The following is an 18427-nucleotide window of genomic DNA, read 5'->3' on the forward strand; positions in this document are numbered from 1 at the left end:
CAAAGCCTCACACTGCTAAGCTCCAGAGACTGGCCCACGGGATTCTGGGCACACAGCCCCCTCTGTGCAGATGGCTCCTGCGGTCACTTAGCATTACCCGCACTAGGGATGACTGGACAAGACCCCTCCCCACAGCAAGAGCCGCAAAGCAATGCCCAGGAATGCAGCAGGGACTGACAGCTCCACAGCAGATTCTACCTAGGAACAGCGGCAGGCCTGGGACTGGGACTTAGACCTGCCATAGCCCCCCAGCCCAGCCCTCACTACTGTCCATCACTGGAGGGTGGGGTGCTCACAAGCAGCTTTAAACTGGCTTTTAAATTCCCCTGAGAAACCAACCCATTCCTGCCTCCCTGACAGCCCTGAGCTACCCTACCCATGGCAGGAACCTGCCTCCCCAGCATGCCTGGGAAGAGCCTCAGGGCAGCCTGACATGCATAATGCTGGGCTGGAAGGAAGATGAGGGGTGAGCTACCACTGCTGGGGTGGTATCTGCTGTCAGCTGTGGAGGAGGAAGAGGAACTGCTCCCCAGCTCAGCTGACGCTAGGGTGGGTAAGTGAGAGCATTGCAAGGGTCATGCTCCAATCCCTCCAGGGCTGGGTGGGAAGCCGTAGAGGGGCTGGAGGCCAAGAGCCCCTCTTTACATTCCTGGGCTCCAATTGCATTAGGTCTGCAGCATCTTAGTTACAGCTGCACCTCCCCCAAACGCACACCGTGCACTCCCAGCTGGCCCCTCGGCGCAGCTTTCCAGTGCCCAGCCGCAATGCTGACACCTAGGTTCCTGCACGGCCACTGGCACAACTGCCCAGGTGTGTGAGGCAAATGCTGCACAGTGAGAGAGCACGCGCGTGTGCAATCTCATCACATCTCACTGGACGCAGTGGGACCACCTCCCCCCACTCCGAGGTAGGGGGCTGCTCTTCGTACTGCCCGCAGGATCTGGGTGGGGATCTAGCAAGGGGAAGACACCTGAAAAATCAAGGCAGGTTTTGGAATCAGAGTCACTATCAAGCTTCTAGTTCATCAGTAACATCTCAACAGCACCCAGTGACCATTTCAGATGGCTCGATCCATCCTGAGCTAAGGGGGTGAGAATCTAGCCTGTTCCCTTTCGGCTGAGGCTGGATGCCAGGTTAGGGGAACCCCTCCTTTGGCTGCAGGATGAATTTGCTTCCAAGGAGCAGTGTTGGATTGACAGCTCTTGGACACCACGCTCCTGGCTCCAGCCCAACACGAGATACAGCCCAGGCACAAACACTGCAGCCTTCCCCTGGGCTCCAACAACATGCTGCAGTCATGTCCAGCAGGGACCACCTCTAGGATGGTCTCCAGGACCTTCATTCATCAGCCTCTCCTCTGAGGCTGCAACCCAGTGTGATGGTGTCACAGGCAATGCAAACATCTTTCCAGGGACTGGCCAAAGACCACCAGCTCGTTTTTCCTGGGCCAGCAGGTGGCAATGACTTCACATCACTCTCCAGCTGGGCTGGATTGAAACCAGCAACCAGGTGGGGAATGGCTCCAGCACCAGAACCCATGAACAATGCTCACAAGGCCCAGGAGAGTCTGAAACAGGTGGAGAGCCCATTGGAAAAGGGGAGCAAGGGGCAAAAGCTGGAGAGCAGCAGAAGGAAGCATTTTATCCCACAGCCAGGTGAGCGAGGATCTCTTCCTTGGAGAGAGAACCCATCACTCCCAGCACGTCTAAGGCACCCATCATCTTGATTAGCTAAGTAGGGATGCCAGTGATGACTCTTCACCAGTCTGAGCGTGAGTGCGGAGTCTCCCCACGGAAATGCAGCTGCCACTGAAGCAGCGGCTCCCCGAGTGCACACTGGGACCCTGCTAGGCCAGCTCCTCCAAAGGTCGCTGGGAGCAGGATGGAAACGTGGAGGAGCCTGCCTGAGCCAGTCTTCTTAACAGTATTTCACCAGAACTGGGGGTCTCAGCACTCCAGCAACCCCAGCCCTAATGATATGAGTTCTCTTAGCCCATTCAGGGAGCTCCAGCTGCCAGCATCCTGGTATGACAGACCCTCGTTACCAGATCCCATCTGGAATGGGCACGGGCAAAGCCACCCAAACTAGACTCACCTGTGGGAGGGGGAGGGATGCTAGGAGCTCCAGGGCCCCCCTGAGGGTAGCCCACACCTGGGGGGCAGCTGAAAGGCACTGAAGGGAAAAGCGTAGGGGGCTGCCTCGCTGTGGGGAGAAGACAGGCTGCAGGATGCTGTGCAGGGACGGATCCTGGAGGGAAGAAGGTTGATCCCGGTGGTGGAACGTCAGGGGGTGCCATGGGCCCAGGCTGTCCTGAAATAGGAGGCTGACTGGGAAAGGCAGTTGGTCCAGTGAGTCTGGCTCCTGGTATGCTGAATGGCGGAGGCTGGGACAATGCTGAAACCAAGGAGAACAGCGTCAGCTGGCAGCCCCCTCCTACCAGGAGTGTGTTCCCCACGGCTCCCGCCGCCCGCTTTGGCAAGCATCCTCCTCTCCCAAGCCATGCCCTGAGAAACATGCCCGGCCTTCCTCCCACATGCCCATCCCCAAGCCTCATCCCACCCTGCAGCTTACCGGGACCTCTCCCAAGGCTCACGACTAACTTGCAGTGAGGTCCATGGGATCGGCAGCGCATGGGGAACTCAGAGCAGCCTGCTTCCCAGCCAAGCTGCAAGCACTATGGCACATATGGAGCAGAGTCTGACATGGGCCCAAAGTGCTCCCTGCCCTGATGGATGCAATGGCTTTATAGACTGCGTCTCTGGCACGTACTCACCTGGCCCTGGAACTGTAGCTGGTGCCAAGCCAGAGGCGTACTGGCAGTAAGGGGGCCGGTCTCCTGCTCTGGAGTACATACTGGTAGGGGGGGCAGGGCGGGCCTGGGGAGGCGTGGCCTGGGGAGGAACCATGGGCACAGCTGGCACCGGCTGAGGTGTGAAAAGTGAAGGCACTGAAGACTTAATTGACACCGGTGGGGTGAAGGATGGCTGGTACATGAGCTGTAATGAAAACACAAACACTGCGGTGAGCCCCACCTGGCAGTCCTGCTCGAACAAGAGTTGCGGCCACTGTGGGCGCTGCCCCAGCTATCATGTGATCAGTGGCCAGCCACTAGCCTCCCCTGCCCAAAAAGGGCACACTGGAGACTCCAACAACAGCTGCCCAGCTCAGCCTGGTTGGGAAGCAGGCACCTGGCTTGGCTTCACCTGGCCAGTGCCATTTCTGCTGGCTCTGCCAGTGCAGGGCTTGCCTGCTTTCTTTCCCCATCAGAAGGGCCAGCTCTGCGATGGCACCCCATGCTCCTCCTTCGCTCTCTGTTAGCTCCCTGTCCGTCAGGCTGCGATCCTCTGGGAGAGGGACCAGAGTAACTCCCTTAGCCATGGGCAGGGCCCTACAATCCCTGGGAGAGGGACCAGAGTAACCCCCTTAGGCACAGGCAGGGGCCTACGATCCCCCAGGAGAGAGACCAGAGTAACCCCCTTAGCAATGGGTGGGGTAGGGCCCTACGAGCCCCCAAGAGAGGGACCAGAGTAACCCCCTTAGCCATGGGTGGGGCCCTATGATTCCTTGGGATAGGGACCATAGTAACCCCATGAGCCACAGGCAGGGTGAGGCCCTACTCTGGTCCCTCTCCCATGGGCTCGTAACTCCCTTAGCCACAGGCAGGGGCCTATGATCCCCTGGGAGAGGGACCAGATTAACCCCACTAGCCATGGGCAGGGTGGGGCCCTGTGAGCCCATGGGAGAGGGGCCAGCGTAACCCCTTTAGCCAGGGGCGGGGATGCTGATTTCCTTCCTTCAGGCTGGGCTCCTGCTGCGATCAGGCTCCTGTGGAAGGAGGTATTTTCAGTCCATGACAGGTGCACTCATCCTACTGAAAACACGAAAGAGCCAGCTGCAGCCCCCCACATCTTCAACACAGAGGTGCAGCCTGCAGGACCACAGGAAATGTGCCATCTCAGTCAGGAGGTCTGATGGGATCCAGATGGACCATTGTATGCTGGGTATGTCCTCCGTGCAGACCACACTCCACGAGGAAGAGGAGGGCGGGTGCACTGTAGAGACCAGTGGCTTGTTCTTTGGTTAACCGTGTGCCCCAGAAGTGGTGAGTGTTTCCTCAAACTCTCTTCAGCCCATCAGCACTAGGAAGAGCCCTGAGTTTGTGTGGTTCGTACCATTGGAGCTGGTGTGCCCTATAGTCACCTGCGCCAAGCTGCCTGAGGGCAGCTACCATCTCATCAGCCTCCTTTAGCCATCTCCTTCCCTCTCCCCAGTGCTTCTCTGCTCTGGGCATGGGCACCAGGCTTTGAGACTTACCTTCTCTGGATGCCTGGGACCCGGTCTGCGGGCTGACCCTTCTGGAGCAGAGCTGCTCTTGGCTGCTGGCAATGGGTGGCTAACTGGCCCGACGTGCACAAGAGCATAGGGGAAAGGAGGCGGCTGCTGATCGCCCACGCTCTCCCCTTGAGCATGGAAGAGACGGTCTCGGAGCTGCTGGATCAGGAGCTGAAAAAATGAGACTTAATGAAGGGCTTCGGGAGCCACGGATGGAAGCCTCCCTAGGGTTATGAATAACTCCTTAGCCCACTAGGTGCAATACACTGGCAGTGGCATGAACCCTTTGTCAGTATGCAGCACCTCATAACCAATCCTGGGGGCCTAATGAGAGGCTGCAAGCTCCAGGGTCCAAGACACCACCCTGACCTCAATTGGGAGAGCTCTCTGAAGCCATGCCAAGGCTCCTCAACTTCCAGGGCTTTCTCCCACCTGAGGGTCCCCAATTTTTTCCGTTCCTCCAAAGTGGATCACCAAACCCTCCCACCCAATGCCTGCCCCATCAGAGTGATGGCTGTTTGGTTAAGTGCTGCCAAGAACTGCAACGAGCAGCATGGAGATCCCCTCTCCTGCCTTGGCCTCCAAGGCCCCAGAGGAGACTCTTTGAAGCAGATGAAGCTCCCAAGGAGAAAAAACCATCCTAATGCGGGGCTGAAAGTGAGCTGGTACGGGCCAGTATGGTGTACCAGTAAGAACCCGCACTGGCCCGTACTCAGCCCACATTAAAGCTCTGCTGCAGCAGCACTTTAATGTCCCTGCCCCATTTGCCTTCCTCGTCGGTGGCCCTGCTGGTAGAATCCATACTGGTAGGGCCACCACCAGGAGAGGCAAAAGGGGCAGAGACGTTAAAGCGCTGCCGTGGCAAAGGACACTGCAGCGCTTTAACGTCCCTGTCCCTTTTGCTCCCCCTTGGCCACTAATGGGTGGCGTGGGGCAAAGGGAGTAGCTGCCCTGGGGTCGGCAATTTAAAAGGGCCTGGGGCTCTGGATGCCACTGCCCCGAGCCCTTTAAATAGCCATGGGAGCCCCAGGTGGCGCGGGCCAGGTGCCCTGGAAGGGCTGTCTGGGGGATGCTGATCCCAGCCCCGCCCTTTCCACCCGAGGCTCCGCCCCTTCCAGGGGCCAGAGCCAGCCACAGCCCGGTACCTGTAAGTGTCCTCAGTTACTTTCACCCTTACCCCAAGGGAAAGATTGCACCTTCATCATAATCTACAGCTTCCTGTTTCATGCTGGCTCTCTACACCACAACTTCCAAGTCTCTCCAGCACCTTCTCTGCCTATCTATTTTTCATTTACCTCATCAGAGCTGCGGGGTAGATAGCTCATTGCCGCCGCCAAACACCCCTGCGATGCCAAGAGGCTGGCATATTGGGTGACCCGCTCTGCCAAGACAGGGCCCAAAGCTGGCCCTGCGGAGCCTCGGAGCATCTCAATGGACCTGCTCAGCACCATCACTTTCTCCACCAGGTCCTGACAGGGTGGGATGAAGACACAACACATGCTGTAAGTTCTCCATTGAGCATGAGCCTTGCTGTACTATCCATCTCATTCGGACACACACTGTGAGGTGGTGTAGGGCCAGAAAGCAGCCCAAGGGAGAGAAATAAGGTCTCATTGAACAGTCCCCGAACAGGAATGAATTTCATTCAGCACCACCTATTTCAGAGCCAGGAACACAAGAGCAGCAGCACTGCTGGGGTGTGAGATCTGGGATGGGAAACTGACCGGGCTAGTTTCCTGGTAAGGAACCAAAGAGCACCTGCCAGCATCTCTTCAATGGGTTTTCCTCAGGTAGCCTCCATGAGACAGAAAATCCCACCTTGGGAGGGAAAGGGTTAAACATTGTCCTGAGAAGGGCTCTCCAGGGCTACAGGACACAGCAGCAGAGCTAGCTATGGTGATTATCAGCTGGCCCTTCCTGGGTCGTGAAGGGGTGTCCCTGGCTCCCAGTTCAGGAGTGGAAAAGGCCATCTCTGAACAGAACCAGACGAGGCACTGAAGACATATACCCCATTACCCTATTTCTTGGGCACAGGGCAACATGGCTTAGGGCCTCTGTGGCAGAGGGGTGTCCGGGGATGACTCACTGGATGGCCCAAAGACACTGAGGGTTGCCCAGGTAGGAAGGACAGTCTAGTGGACAGGGGTACTGGGCTGGGACTCGGGAGACTGGGTTCCTTTCCAGCTCAGTCACAGACGTCCAGTTCCCCCAGCCCCGGGAAACGGGGAAAGCACGGCCCTACCTCTCAGGGGGTTGAGAGGATGATATGCAGAGGTGCTCAGAGACCATGCTGGTAAGTGACATCTATGTTCCTAGACAGACAGATCAGCACCACGCCCTGCCCATTGCACAGCAGCCCATCCTGCCGCTGAGCACATGCTGATCCAAGCCCTCTCGCGTCAACAGACAACTCCTTGCAACTTAACACAAGGCTCCTTTAGCCAGAATCTAGGCTAGGAGGAGACCCAACTACTACAGCTGGAAGTTGCAGGACTGGAGAAGCTGGAGCTCAGGCTCCAATCTGTGTCTTTTGGGAGCCTGCAGACAGATACTAGCCTATAGAGGTTTCATGCCCACATCAAAGCACCTGTACCTGCAGAGCTAGGGGTGATGAGGTCTCGTGGTTTTTTACCCAGCATTTCGCCAACCTCTCCACATTGCCGGATGAGATGTAACATAGGCAAGCTTCACTGGACAGCACCCCCTTGCCTTCTGACTCCAGACGGGCCCCCAGCATATCTAAAGGGAGGAGGAAAAGGGGCAGTTTCCACTTATTTGCTCCCATCTGGCCAACTCCTTCTCCCGCTGCCCAGCTCTCAGAAATCGTGCGATAGCTTTGCACATTGGCAACTTAGGAGCCACATGGTGCACAGGCTGGTGTCACCAATGAATCCATAGCCAAGAGCCTGGCTAAAGCTAAATAGGGAAGGAAACAATACAGCAAACCCCTGTCATTCAGCTACTGTTCACCAGCTGGTTCCTGGCTAATGGCCTCCAGAGCTTTTATACCCCCGATTGCGAGCTCATTCCTGGCCAGCCGCATTTCCCACAAGGGCCAGCCCAGTCCTAGCCCTAAACAGGCTCTAAGAGGGAAACTACTGAGCCCTCACCAAGTAGCTCTCAGCCCGTTCCCAGGCTTGCAAGTGCGTGAGGACTGCAAGCAGTAGGACGAACCACTTGCAGGTGGGGTGCACCCCTCCTGCCTTCCCTCTCCCCAGGAGCTCTGGCCCCTTCCCAGATGAGCCTTGTACATATACCACCTTTCTCAGGGCCTAGGCCCAGGCAGCAGTAGAAGTCACTGCCCTCTCTGCCCACAGCTCTTCCCAAGCCATGGATGCAAACTGAAGGAGATATTGGCACATCCTTTCCCCATACCATGAGACTCTGCCCTGCCTTACCGTTCATATAGCCCACTTCCACTGATTCTGTTCTTCCTGCCTTAGCCCACAGATGGGTCACGCTCTCATTTGTCTTGTCTGGGATGCCCTTAGCCCACTTTGGAAGTATTTCCTCCCAAGATCCATCCACTTCTCTCTGTAGACAGCGCGGAGGCACTCTGCACCAAATGAAGCGCCCCACCTACCACAGAGCTGGGCATATTCCTCCTGCTTGGAGTACGTTAACAAGATGGCCAGTGCCTCCTTCCAGCTCTGCAGGTCACATGTGCAGATTACATCTCGCCAGTTCTGCTGCACGATGGAGGAAAGAAGCTGCAGGAGAAGCAAACGGTCCATCAGCCCACAGGTTTGAACCTCAGCTGCAGCTATGGAGGTCCATACCAGCTCACACAGAGATCTACCTTGCACTTGGGTTAACAGTGTGACCCTGGGAGAACCCTTAGTGCCACCTGGCAGAGGGCCCCCCATACTGTAACTCACATCAGGCCTGACATACTCATTCCCTCAACACTGCTGTCAGAATATGTACCTCAAAGGTGTCTGGTAAGGTATCGTATGTAAACTGGTGACAAGCTGGTCCTGAAAAATCATTGTGATGTATGTGTGCTTAAAATGTGTTCAGCCTGCCCTAGACAGAGGAATGTGCCTTTACCTGTCTGACCAGCTTGGCTCCAGGCAGAGTACAATGAAAGTACATTTACACAGAAGGTAAACAAAGCCATCAGGCTAAACAAGCTGGGGAGAAGACTCCTTAACGATCACGACGGGGACGGAGCTTGCACCCCAGCAAGCCTTCCTGGCTCCTGAGGCAGAGACAATGGACTCTGAGAGCAAAAAAGACTTTTAGTTACCCATCACTTAGGAACAGCACTGTCTGATTCAGTGAATGTTGGGTCCAGAGGGCTAGAGATGCTGGTAACTTGAGGTGAGCAAAGACTTGTCTACACGTAAAACGCTGCAGCAGTGCGGCTGCGCCACTGCAGTGAATCAATGAAGACACTACATACGTCAATAGGAGGGGGTCTTCTGTCAACATGGTACTCCACCAGCCTGAGAGGCGGGAGCTAGGGTGACGGGAGAATTCTCTCATTGACCTAGCACACACTACACTGATGGTTAGGTTGGCTTAACTACACCATTCAGGGGTGTGGATTTTTCATACCCCCAAGCAATGCAGTTCTACCAACCTAACTTCCTAGTGTAGACCAGGCCTAAGAAAACTGCTTAGACAAAGATTGTAACTTGCTAAGATTATATTTTAGTCATAAAACTAGAATAACTTTCTTAAAGAACCAGGATTTAAGTGATACTAAACCAGAAAAAGAGACAGGCCTGGGTACAAACAAAACACAGCATACTTGCTAAGCTAACAGGCTGGTGTGTGCTCTGTCTCTTTGGAGGCAGCAAACATAATACCAGCTGTGAGTGCCCAAAGAGAGGGACTGGATGCGGCAGAGACACGTCTCTGGGGAACTCGGGCGCTGGGTTCACTGACTGTTTCCTGCAAGGTAAGGTTTAGATGGGCAGAGTCTTGACGAGCGTGCTGGCCAGGCAGCCAGGGAAGCATCGCACAGCTTCGTAGCAGCAGAGCCTTCACTCTTGCTGTGGCAGAGCGGTAACACAGTGGATCTCAGCTCTAGGTGGTCTGAGCAAGACATCACACAGAGTCACATTCGCATGCAGTGTCCATATCACGGCTGCTCACATGCGGCTGGAATGATACAGAATTTGCCCCCATGGTCCACCACCGTTTCTCCAGTGGTAACTGGCACTTAGTGCTTCCAAAGGTTAAAACTCACCCATGCCCCTGTCTAGTAATGCAATGCTGTAGACAGAGGAGGAAAATTCTTTCCTGGTTCTTACAATGGTCAGTTTATGCCATGCAGCATGGGATTCAACCAGCTCTGTAGCTGCATAAGAGAAGTGTCATTAAGGCTCAGGTAATGTCGAAGGGTTTCTAAAAGGGTTGGATAATTTAAACTGCAACCTGCAGAGGATACCAGAAGCTGGACACAAGCTGGATACAGAGAAGGGCGGAAATCCTGGCTCTGCAGGCAGATCACTTCTTGGATGATAGCAAGTTTTATAAAGGTACCATGAGCGCAGTGTAAATACCTAGACAAAGCTGGAAATTAGATGGACAGAGCCCTCAGTTCAGCATTTCACCCAGCCAATGCACTCTCAGGGGCATTCACAGCCACCCGCGTATACGCAGGCAAGCACACCTTCCTCGGCCCCATCCACCTCAGTCTGTTCTCTTCTGCCCCGGACCCTCTTTCCTGCCTGGATATACACTGCTGGGCACTCACCTGAGAAATCTTAGTTCTCCGTTTGGCAAAGTACTGCATCTGGGTCTCCCGCAGGAGCGTCTCCCCCCCGGCGATAGCCAGTATGATGGCATCAGCAAAACGGTCAGCCCTCATGCACAGCTCCACAGCGCCGGCAAAGTTCCCCACCAGAAGCGCCTGGCTGATCAGCCCATCTGTGTCTGGAGAGGGGGAAAGGAACGCACAGCACTATGGTGAGCAACTGAACAGTTCATCCAGGGGCCACCCACCACCCTGGCTGCAATGAACCGTGGACACTAGTGAAAAAGCAGCTTTGCAACAACAGCGATCCATCTCCAAGCCTTTAACTCCAGAAACCACGTGTGCTGAAAGTGGATTCTGATCCAGTATTAGGGCTTCTGTCCTCTATGGGCCTTCCACTGCACGTGCACTGGTCAATGCCAATGGCACGGAGAGGGGACGTGGGATGAGGTACACTGCAGAGTGCGTCACCAGGCCAGGCTGTGTCACTTCATAGGGCAGCGGCTCTCTCCACATAATGCTGTCCATGCAATACCTGCTGTGACCGGGATCTCCAATGTGCTCATGTCCTGAGGGACGAGGTGGTCAAAGAACCCTGACAAGGAGGAAGCAGTACCCACTTCGGTCATGGAGTGTCTTGAGCCCTGTGCAAAGAGAGCAGGGAGAGTGTACATTGACGTGAGCCACACCCAGAAGAACAAGCCTGACCAAGACAGTTTCAATGGATTACAGAGCTGGTGAGGGTGGTTTGTTCTACCTGGCTGGGAGTTTCTTCCTATAGCTGATTTCAGCATGGACGCTCACAGGCCGCCTCCTTCATATCTCCTGCCATTGCACTATCAGTAGTGCAGCTCCACCAGTGTAGCAATGACAGGAGTGCCAGCCTGCCCCAGAAGGTGCCAAGAGGACACCCTGAGGCCGTGCCATGGAGCTAAGTTAGGGTTAAGGTTAACCCTCGCACTCAAGAACTGAGCGCTGCTCGAACAAGGCTTGCTGCAGCGTCATCAACAGCCTGCACGTCACCATCCCTTGCAGTGACTACCTAGCCCATCCAGTTTGCCTTCCTGCATAACTCAGTCCACAGATCCTCGCCCAGGGCGTCCTGCACTGAGCCCCAGAACTTGTTCATTCCACTCTCTGACACCCACTTCTCAGTGACCAGTGAGGAGTCCAGGGCCTACCTGAGGAGGTGACTGTGCAGTCTGAGTCAAGCCATCTGCCTCAGGAAAGTGCTGCTTCTCTGGGATACCGTTCCCCAAACAGGACGTGATCTGTGAAGAAATGGAGTCGTGGAGTCAAGCCTCTGTCACAAAGCTGAACGTGTGGGCAGCAGAAAGGCCAAGTCGCCCGGAGCCACAAATGACTCTATTGGCTTCCCCAAGAACTTTAAGAGCCGGTTCAAAATCACACTCTGTATTTAACCACCCCATCCTGCATCAGAGGCACCACCTCTCCTGGCCCCCCTTGCTACTCAGCTCGTACAGACTCTGCCCCTTGCCATAACACTCCCCTCACTGGTGCAAGATCCGTCTCCTTTGCAGCTCTGCCAGTGTCATCTGAAGCAGTATTCCAGTAACTTTACCACCTCATCCACTTTCCACACCTCACCCAGATCTCTCTCTACTCTCTGAGTATTAGGAGGGGAGTTAATAACATGTGGTGCTTGCAGAGACAGTTTGGACAAAACTGAATTGCCGTGATGCATCAGTTAAAGCGGCAGCAGAATTTTCCTTTTAATGGGACCTCTGTGCTGAACTCCTGAAATTTCCAGAGGCTCCTTGTACACTCCCTCAGAGTCACCTGCTTTGGGACTCTTTCATGAGATGAGTGAAGGTTTGAGTTAGGAGCTGGCATCTTGTAAAGCTATCCTGGGTAGGACAGAAGCCTAGTGATTAGGAGAGATTAGAAGAGAGAGGAGGAACACTCCGATTCCACCCTCCCTGTTGCTCCCACGCAGCAGCTCAGTAGATTAAATGTATTAACCTTTCACCTCTGGAGACCAGAATTCAAGTCTCAGCTTAGATCACAAGTGATGGTCTCATGATAGCTCTCATTTGCGCATTGCAGAACCGCCAGACAATTAGCCAGCATCCGACCTAGGCAGAGCCTGCCAGAGAATCCTGCAGGCCACATCCAGACATGCTGGAGGAGCTGCCCAGGTAAGATGGAAGTCAGGATCAAGGTGCATTAGGAGAGCAGAAGAGAGGGATTGAAGCCTGAACTATGCCCCGCCCTAGCCAGCACACTATAGCATTGTCATAAATGAAGCAAATCAAGCATGCACTTTCTAAGTCCACAGGACCAGTCCTAGTTCAGGTGCAAAGATGTTCAAGCTACACCTCCAAGTGAAACCTTATGGGAGGAATTGCTTATAAAATACATAGTGCGGCAGATACCTCTTTCCTGCACTCCCTGAATCTGTTCTTCACTCGTCCCCTAATTCACCTGCCACTGCCCTAAAAGGACCCTCTGTTAAATAAAGACATTGCTTAGCAAGAAGGCCACTTACCTTCTTCTGCAGCTCCTCTTTACTATAGCCCAGCAGCTTCAGGAGTTTAGTCCTGGATTCTGGCTCCATGTTCACCTGGGCCCCAAAGGGAATCGGAGACAAAGAGGTGTGTAAAACCAGGAGTCTGCACAGAGACAACACCCAGCTGCCGAGTATAGTGCAAAGCGTAGTGCTCAGTTTATACATTAGCACCAGGGGACCCTGGGTGCTCCCTGGGACCTGGAATAAGCTGCCCTTTGGAAGATGAAGGCTGAGACTTTGCTAGCCTCGTCTACCCCAGCAACGCAATAAAACCTGGTTATCGCATTCTGTCAAATACATTGTGTGCAGACACTGATTAACTAACCGGGGTGCTGTTTGCTTTAAACACACTACACTACACTTGCTTTAGCCATCTACACTACGGTGACGATCCCCACACTACAGGATCACTCCTGTAAGCTGCAGTGCTTTGGAATGGTACTTTAAAGTACTGTGGTTATGTGAGAAGAGATGCCTATAGCATTCGTCAGGCAGCACAGTCCAGTGAACAGAGCACTGGGCTGGGCTGGGAGTCAGGAGATCTGTGTCACTATGTGACCTTGGGCAAATCACGTCTCTCTGTGCCTCAGTTTCTCCAACTGTAAATTGGGACATCTGTAAAGCTCGGAGATCTAGGCACGGAGAATTCTGTATAAGCACTAAGTATTATCACTACTCGCAGGTGTGTATTACCGATTTCCTCTCTCACAACACAGCCTGATTGCGATCCACAGGCCACAGTTTGAGAAGGCAGCACTGTCTACTAGAGAGAAAACTGGACTGGACCAGTGAATGGAGCAGGCTGCTATCTCCAATTGTAGTCTGTGGCTGACAGTGGTACATGGAACACAGAGTCATTTTGGTCCCAATGGCTAAGATGTTGGGTGGGATTTGAAGGTGATCGCCCAATGAAAGAAAGGGCTAAATCAAGCAGTTTACTCAGGGCCAGATTCTCACATGTTTACTTGTGCGCAGTCGGACCTTACTCCTCCAGTCAGCCTCATTTAAGTCAATGGGTCTACTTGTGGAGTAAGGTGCTGTTGCATTTGAGGTAGGGGATCAGATTGCAGCCCTCAGCCCGTCTGAAGTCAAAGTTCTCAGTGATGTTGTCGGGAGTTCTGACCGAGTGCGGACAGAGGATTTAGCCCAACTATGTCCAACTTAGACAGAAGCTGATCTAGTTCTTGCAGGCCCTGGCTGGAAGGCGAAGCACGCTTGGTGACAGCACCTCTCTTTGGCTGTATTTGGAGGGAACAGAAAGGTTCCCTGGGCCTCAGTTAAACACAGGCAGGATCTCAAACTGATGCGCCTTAAGGACCTCAGAGTCTGCCATGAAAGATAGAGGCAAAGCGCTCAGTCACCTTCTGGATGGTCTACACGGTAACGGGGTTGAGGGAGGGAGCAAACAATCCTGCTGACATCACACCTGCCTCAACCCTTCCAGGCTGATCTCAGCCCACTAGGGCTTTTGCCTGGGGAACAAGGGAGTGTGCTCCACTGAGATCACTACAAGCCTAGAGGAGGCCAAGTGTCTGCCTGACACTGCTGTGTACAGTATCCTTACTGAGAGCCAACAGTCTGATGCCAACACCGTACCTACGAAAAGGAGAGCTGGTCCCCCAGCCATCTGCATTTAGCCTTTAACCAAGGATTTCCCCAAGCGGGTGGTTATGGGGTGAGTTTATGGCTTAATTCCCAGTCAGTTTGTTCTGTTTATTGCTGTCCCTTGAAGAGCTGGAGATACATGAGGCCAGGGACAAGTGTGATGAGCACATGCAAAACCCGTGCCAGGAATGCAGAGGCATTGAAATGAGGTCTCTCGCCTTCACCAGGCCTGTCCTACCTTCAGGAAGTTCCAGAGGTTCTCTTCAAACTGCAGCTGGGCTGCCTGGATCTTGCTCTGGCAATAGTCCAGGAGGTTTCCCGACTGCAGGGCCATCTGCAGCTCTCTGGATCGGGCCAGGAACTCTGTCTCAGTAATGACTTGACTGATGAACACCTGGCGTGGGGCAACCTGCTGCATTTGTTGTGCTGGGGTCTTGGTGAGGCCAAAAGTGATTAATTTCCCCCCAAACTGAGAAGGAGAGAGGGAAAAAGTAAGCGTCCATACACGCGAAGGTAAAAACCAACACACACAGCTCTCGGGAGCTGGAGAGGCCTCAGCAGACACCAATGGCCCTGAACAGGGCAATCACGAGGAACCCAGGCAGACCACAGCTGCACACACACAGATGCTGCTGTCTTCTGCAGGGATCAAACCCGGGACCTGCAGCATCAGAACCACAATCCTCAGTGACACCCATGGGTGTGTGTGTGTGTGTGTGTGTGTGTGTGTGCGCGCGCGCGCGCAGTCATACATAGCTCACTGCAAACATCAACGGCACAGATGCTGTTTGGAATGACTCTTCTCTGCAACAGAGGGGCCAACTGCAACAGAGATCATCAAACTAATGGAGTACACTGGAGCCTTTATTTATTGAATTTAGTAATTTTGTATTAGGCTATGGTGGATTCATCTCCTGTTGCTACAGTTTCAAGCTCAACAGAGTGAAAATCACAGCTGGTGTTTTTCTCAAATATGGAGACTCTAGGAACACACAAAGTCCAAAGACAGTGACCATAGACACAATGCCCATACTGGCATAGGGTTATTCCTAGGTCACCCACTCATATCAAGCGTTCTTAAGCCTATGGCCTAGTAACGTACATCTATTTAGCATACATTGATTATAGATGAAATAGCATATGAACTGACTGTAACAGCACATAATACAATGCTATATGGATGACAGAAGGAACTAACTGGCTACAATACTACTCTGAAATGGCATGGGCCAGGGCAGGGGATAAGAAAGCAGGGCAGCAGCACAATCTGGGAGAAAAGCAGGGTGGCAGAAGAGGAGAGGGAGAGAATAAGGATATGAGGGAGAAGAGGGAAAGGGGAAAGACAGACAATGGACTGGGAGAAAAGGCAGGAGAGAACAGACCTTGCCTACAAGGGAAGCACTTCTGAGACTGGGCTAGTTTCATAACGATCCAATGGGAAGGACATGGGAGTCAAACAGCAGCTCCCTTCCTTCAGAGCAAGCCCCCAACACTGCTATAGGGACAGACGTTGTTGGCAAGGCCTCTGAACGTCACAGCAAAGGATTCGCTGCCAATGGAGCCACATAGCCCTCTATCAAAGCTGACAGCACCATGAAAACCACAACAGTCTCCAAATGGGAACCAGATCCCCTCTGAGCCCCTCATGGGGGCCATAACCACTCTCCTTTCCAGGTAAGGATGCTCCGCACACTTACTGCAAATGAGACCCCCACTGGCCTGCGAATCCACTTGGGGGGCTTTTTCAGTGGAGGGATCAAGGTGGTTTGAGCCACCTGCTCTGGCACCTGAAGAGGAGGAAGGGTCTGTCCTGTGCCGAAGGGGTCCAGGTTGTTAAAGGAGGAGGAGATCTGAGATCAGAGAAAGGAAATTAAAAAAAGTTACATCTCACTCTCCAGGCAATAAGATCATTCAGCCTAGTCCAGTTGTTAGTTACCCTCAGTGGTGAAGGAACAGGACATTAGTATGTTCCTGGGGCAGTGCCACCATATCCTTATGAGAGACATAGCATACCTGGGATACAGACCTTATACAAACCTTAATTAGTTTTAGTTCTTAAATGAGTTTCATCTTGAGAAGTTACTTCTCTCTATTAACATGAAGAATTCCAAAGGGAAGCTGTTTGCCCCACCACCTCACTCCTAAATAAAAAGATTACTGAATGTCATTGTCTCCCACAAGCAAGGCAAACAACTGGTCATAACTTGTCTGACTTGTTTTTAATTTTGCTGATGGGGGACTGTTGAGTAGCTGTTTGTTGCGAGGGTCTTTTAAACCAGTTATTTTTATAGGATTTTGTGTTGAGCGTTCTGTGAACTGGCGCTATAACCCTATCTCAAGACATTTTCACCCAGAGGACACCGTGGTAGCTTCCTCAAAAGTGTTCTGAGCCATATTTTTAAGATATTTCTGGGAGATCACACACATGCAGCCCTTGTGGCATGCAAACATTAACAATTTTTTTTAATTGCTGGCTTAAGCAGGTTGTTCCCCAGAGCTGAAGTTCGCTATGCAGGACCCAACTTGAACCTAACAGGACCAAATTGCATGACTCCAAGATAGGCCTCACACCGGATTTGTCCGAAGACCCTGGAGGGAAGCAGGGAAGCCAGAGTGAGCAAAGATGACAAATAATAAGAACCCAGGGTAAGGCTGAGAAGCCTCACTTTTTAGGTCAACAAGGCAGCTGAGGGAAGACTGCTCTTCCAGAACCCCAAAACTGATCACCACAGGGGGAGGCAGTCATCACACCACCACACAGACTATGCCAACCTTGGACCAGTCTCCCTACACCCAGAAAAAGCCTGCTGATGAGCAGCACTAGGCCAGCCACGGGACCAGTTAACTCCTTGACTGCAGTTCTGGCTCTTATCTCAGAACAGTCCAGAACACTACGAGAGTTGAGGAGTCTGTGACCTGCCTGTTACTTTATTTACCCTTTTTCTATTTTTGCCCTTTGTTTGTATTAAGTGGAAGACATCCCAGATTGTTATATTCTCTAATATTAGTGTGGTTGGTTGCACATTTATGTGAATATGCACCCGCGACGTTTACACAGGGAAAGTGCCAGAAAGTTCACTGGGTTTAAGCAACTCTAAACAGCATCATAAAGATACTCATTAAAGCATGTCCTGTCTTTTGAGTCCTAAGAAACTCCAAGCTGTCTGCCAAACAAGAGCTGACAAACTGGCTTATCAGAATATTCTGCTAAGGCCTGTATTGTAATATTTCTGTTGGTGGAAGGGAGAATTGAAATCTAAGAAGGAACCTTTGTAATTGGCTTAGAGGCTGTGTTCCTGACATTAGTTGACAATTTGGTTTTAATATCAAAATATTTAACCTGCTCCAAGCTATAGATTAGAACAGCTTGGGTAAAATTCTTTAGTCGGGGTTTAGAACCAAATGGACAGCTACCTCCCTAGATCCCTTCTCAGCAGTTATAAGGATTGATTATGTGTTGTATTGATCAAAATAACAATTTTAGCATTTAATTCCAATTCAATACACACTACCTTGGCAATTTGAACACTGTATAATCTTAGTTGTAGTTTAGTTTAGTAGTAGCTTACCTTTGGTGATACGTTTACTTAATTTTATTTTTAACAGCTTTCATAAAATTGATAAAAAGATGCTGATTGACAGAAATCTGACTCAGTAACGTGCGTCCAGAATCCTTGAGGCTCTGGCTGGATGCTACCCAGCCAACCTAAAGCCAGACCACCTCCCCACAATTAATCCTTGGTTTTCACAAACACCATGTGGACCTGAGGCCAACCCACACCCCTGTACCCGGTGTGCTCACTGCAGCATCTGTGTACACAGTGAAACAACACTCTACCTTCCAGTGCCCCCTGAACCCAAGCACCAACTGCCACGCTATCACGCCTGTTCTCTGTTTCATGGGACTCTACCTTGTCAGCCTGAGTCTTCTGCTGAGCTGCTAGGCTCCCACCCATAACAGAATAAACGTTGATCCACCCATCGAAAGAGGCAGCGGAGAAGACTGATGGATTCCGAGGGCACCACTGGACATCAAAGCACCACTGGCTCTGAGTGGGCAGCTCATAAATCACCTAACATCGATGGGGAAGAGGTAGAATGTTATAAGGAACAGTCACTTGTTTTCCCCCCAAGCTACTTACGCATGGCAGGTCTACCACACTTTCCTGGCATCTCACCATGCATAATGAACCCCGATCATGATCGCTTCCTGGCAGCCCACCAGCTAGGACACACCGCAGCTATAATATTTC

The 18427-nt window shown here is 52.5% G+C and overlaps 2 protein-coding genes across 6 annotated transcripts in view; one reads left to right on the forward strand and one right to left on the reverse strand.

Annotated features, from left to right (window-relative positions):
* The window catches only part of SCD (stearoyl-CoA desaturase), an 870279-nt gene that overhangs the window by 114290 nt on the left and 737562 nt on the right, over positions 1 to 18427 (forward strand). The gene's annotated exons all lie outside the window — the stretch shown is intronic.
* The window catches only part of SEC31B (SEC31 homolog B, COPII coat complex component), a 41720-nt gene that overhangs the window by 7058 nt on the left and 16235 nt on the right, over positions 1 to 18427 (reverse strand). For 3 of the 5 annotated variants that reach the window (XM_050960023.1, XM_050960026.1, XM_050960024.1), the window contains exons 9-21: positions 18086 to 18247; positions 15872 to 16024; positions 14413 to 14643; positions 12549 to 12623; positions 11221 to 11310; positions 10575 to 10683; positions 10040 to 10218; positions 7916 to 8042; positions 6926 to 7071; positions 5628 to 5801; positions 4315 to 4503; positions 2774 to 2996; positions 2095 to 2394 (exon numbers count right to left, since the gene is read on the reverse strand). In XM_050960023.1, coding sequence (XP_050815980.1) covers positions 2095 to 2394; positions 2774 to 2996; positions 4315 to 4503; positions 5628 to 5801; positions 6926 to 7071; positions 7916 to 8042; positions 10040 to 10218; positions 10575 to 10683; positions 11221 to 11310; positions 12549 to 12623; positions 14413 to 14643; positions 15872 to 16024; positions 18086 to 18247 — 2158 coding nt within the window. Of the gene's footprint in view, positions 1 to 873; positions 971 to 2094; positions 2395 to 2773; positions 2997 to 4314; positions 4504 to 5627; positions 5802 to 6925; positions 7072 to 7915; positions 8043 to 10039; positions 10219 to 10574; positions 10684 to 11220; positions 11311 to 12548; positions 12624 to 14412; positions 14644 to 15871; positions 16025 to 18085; positions 18248 to 18427 lie in introns of all 5 variants that reach the window. The other 2 variants (XM_050960027.1, XM_050960028.1) reach the window with 2 other exon arrangements.

Source organism: Gopherus flavomarginatus, chromosome 6, assembly GCF_025201925.1.
Source record: "Gopherus flavomarginatus isolate rGopFla2 chromosome 6, rGopFla2.mat.asm, whole genome shotgun sequence".
NCBI classification, from domain to species: Eukaryota; Metazoa; Chordata; order Testudines; family Testudinidae; genus Gopherus; species Gopherus flavomarginatus.